Genomic DNA, 1624 nt, shown 5'->3' on the forward strand with positions numbered 1-1624 from the left:
TTGGAACCCCCCCAGCAGAGCCAAGGGGGGGGGCGAGGGGGGGGGACAACCGGGGGGGGGGTCACATGCGATGAGCAAAGTCCTGTTGCCGCAGCAGGCTTAGGCTTGGCGTGTTCCCTCCCTGCCTTCTCTGACACTCTCTCTTCCTCCCCCCCCCAGGTTGAGCAGCCTGTCTTCGTTGGGCGACTCAGCCCCAGAACGGCGCTCTCCGGGCCACCGCCGCCAGCCGTCGGACTGCAGCGAAACCACAGGTTTGCGCAGAAGGGATGAGGTCCCCGGGTCGGGCACCCTCTCGCCCCGTTTAGTCTTGGGTCTGGGTTTATTTATTATTTCTTTATTTATCAAATTTATACCCCGCCCTCCTCGCTGAGGCGGGCTCAGGGCGGCTTACAGTATACATATAAATGTGACCATTAAGAATTCCCAATATGTACAAAACAACATCAGTTTAAGAATCCAATATAAAATCCTAGTTGCACAGCACTCAACCAATGTTCCCTCTAAGCTGTGGAGTCTTGTGAGCAAAAATTCTCCTTTATGAGCTACTGGCATTAAAGTTGTGAGCGAGCGATTTGGCTGCTGCATGAATTAGTTTGCTCTTCTGGAGCCATCTTTCCTGAGCCAGGACAAAAATGTGTGAGCCAGAGGCTAAAAAACTCTGAGCTAGCTCACACTAACTCAGCTTAGAGGGAACATTGCACTCAACTGCAATACAAAATGGCGACATTCTGTCAGGCTCCTTGTTGTTGTTCAGTCGCACAGTTGAGTCCGACTCTTCGCGACCCCAACATGGACCAGATCCCGCCAGGCCCTCCTGTCTTCCGCCGTCCTCTGAAGTTTGCTCAACTTCATGTTCGTTGCATCTATGACACTGCCAGGCTGTTAATCATCCGGCTGCTGGTGAAGTTAATATTAAGGCCAGGTGGAGAGAAAGGGCTCTTTGCTCCCGGAAGGAGGATACTGCGCCGTGCCTAGCGGGCAGACTTTTAATGGCACCTTTTCAGCGATGGACGGGCAGTGACACGGTGGTGTGCGCACTCCTCTCTGGCGCGTATGCCTGCACCCTGTACAGTTTTTGTTTCCTTTTCAAAGGCAGCAACCCGCTTTCTTTATTTTAATTTAATTTTATTATTTTGATTTATGTTGCACCCTTCCCGTAAACGGGCTCACAGCAATAAACACAACAATCTAAATTAATACAGTAAATAATACCGTACAACCCCAGCCAATGCTCCCTCTAAGCTGTGGAGTCTTGTGAGCAAAAATTCTACTTTGTGAGCTACTGTCAGAACCCACAGCCAACAACGAAGTACACGCATTCAGGAACAGTAATACTTTTATTGCAGAGCTATAGATGCAGTAACATAAGCACTGTTAAGAATGGCGGCTGCCCCATGGGCATAACAGGATATAGGGTATTCGTATGCACCCCCCCCAGCACTGGCCAATTAGGCACCCCCCCACGCATGGGATAAAGCTTGGAGACCATTAAGTAGCTGAAGCTGAGAAACAACACTCTCCACGGCACCTAAGAGAAACCCAGACAATACAACTCCCTCCTGCCCATCTGTATAGATAAGCGTTTCGGTGCAAAGCAGGAAAAGCACAGAAAGGAATTCCGTAG

The 1624-nt window shown here is 50.2% G+C and overlaps 1 protein-coding gene across 1 annotated transcript in view; it reads left to right on the forward strand.

Annotated features, from left to right (window-relative positions):
* ARHGEF11 (Rho guanine nucleotide exchange factor 11) overlaps positions 1 to 1624 on the forward strand; it is a 61139-nt gene that overhangs the window by 5526 nt on the left and 53989 nt on the right. Inside the window, exon 3 of the mRNA XM_015429552.1 lies at positions 160 to 251. Within this exon, the coding sequence (XP_015285038.1) occupies positions 160 to 251 (92 nt within the window). The remainder of the gene's footprint in view (positions 1 to 159; positions 252 to 1624) is intronic.

The sequence above is a fragment of the Gekko japonicus genome, unplaced genomic scaffold, assembly GCF_001447785.1.
Source record: "Gekko japonicus isolate JY-2015 unplaced genomic scaffold, Gekko_japonicus_V1.1 scaffold358, whole genome shotgun sequence".
NCBI classification, from domain to species: Eukaryota; Metazoa; Chordata; class Lepidosauria; order Squamata; family Gekkonidae; genus Gekko; species Gekko japonicus.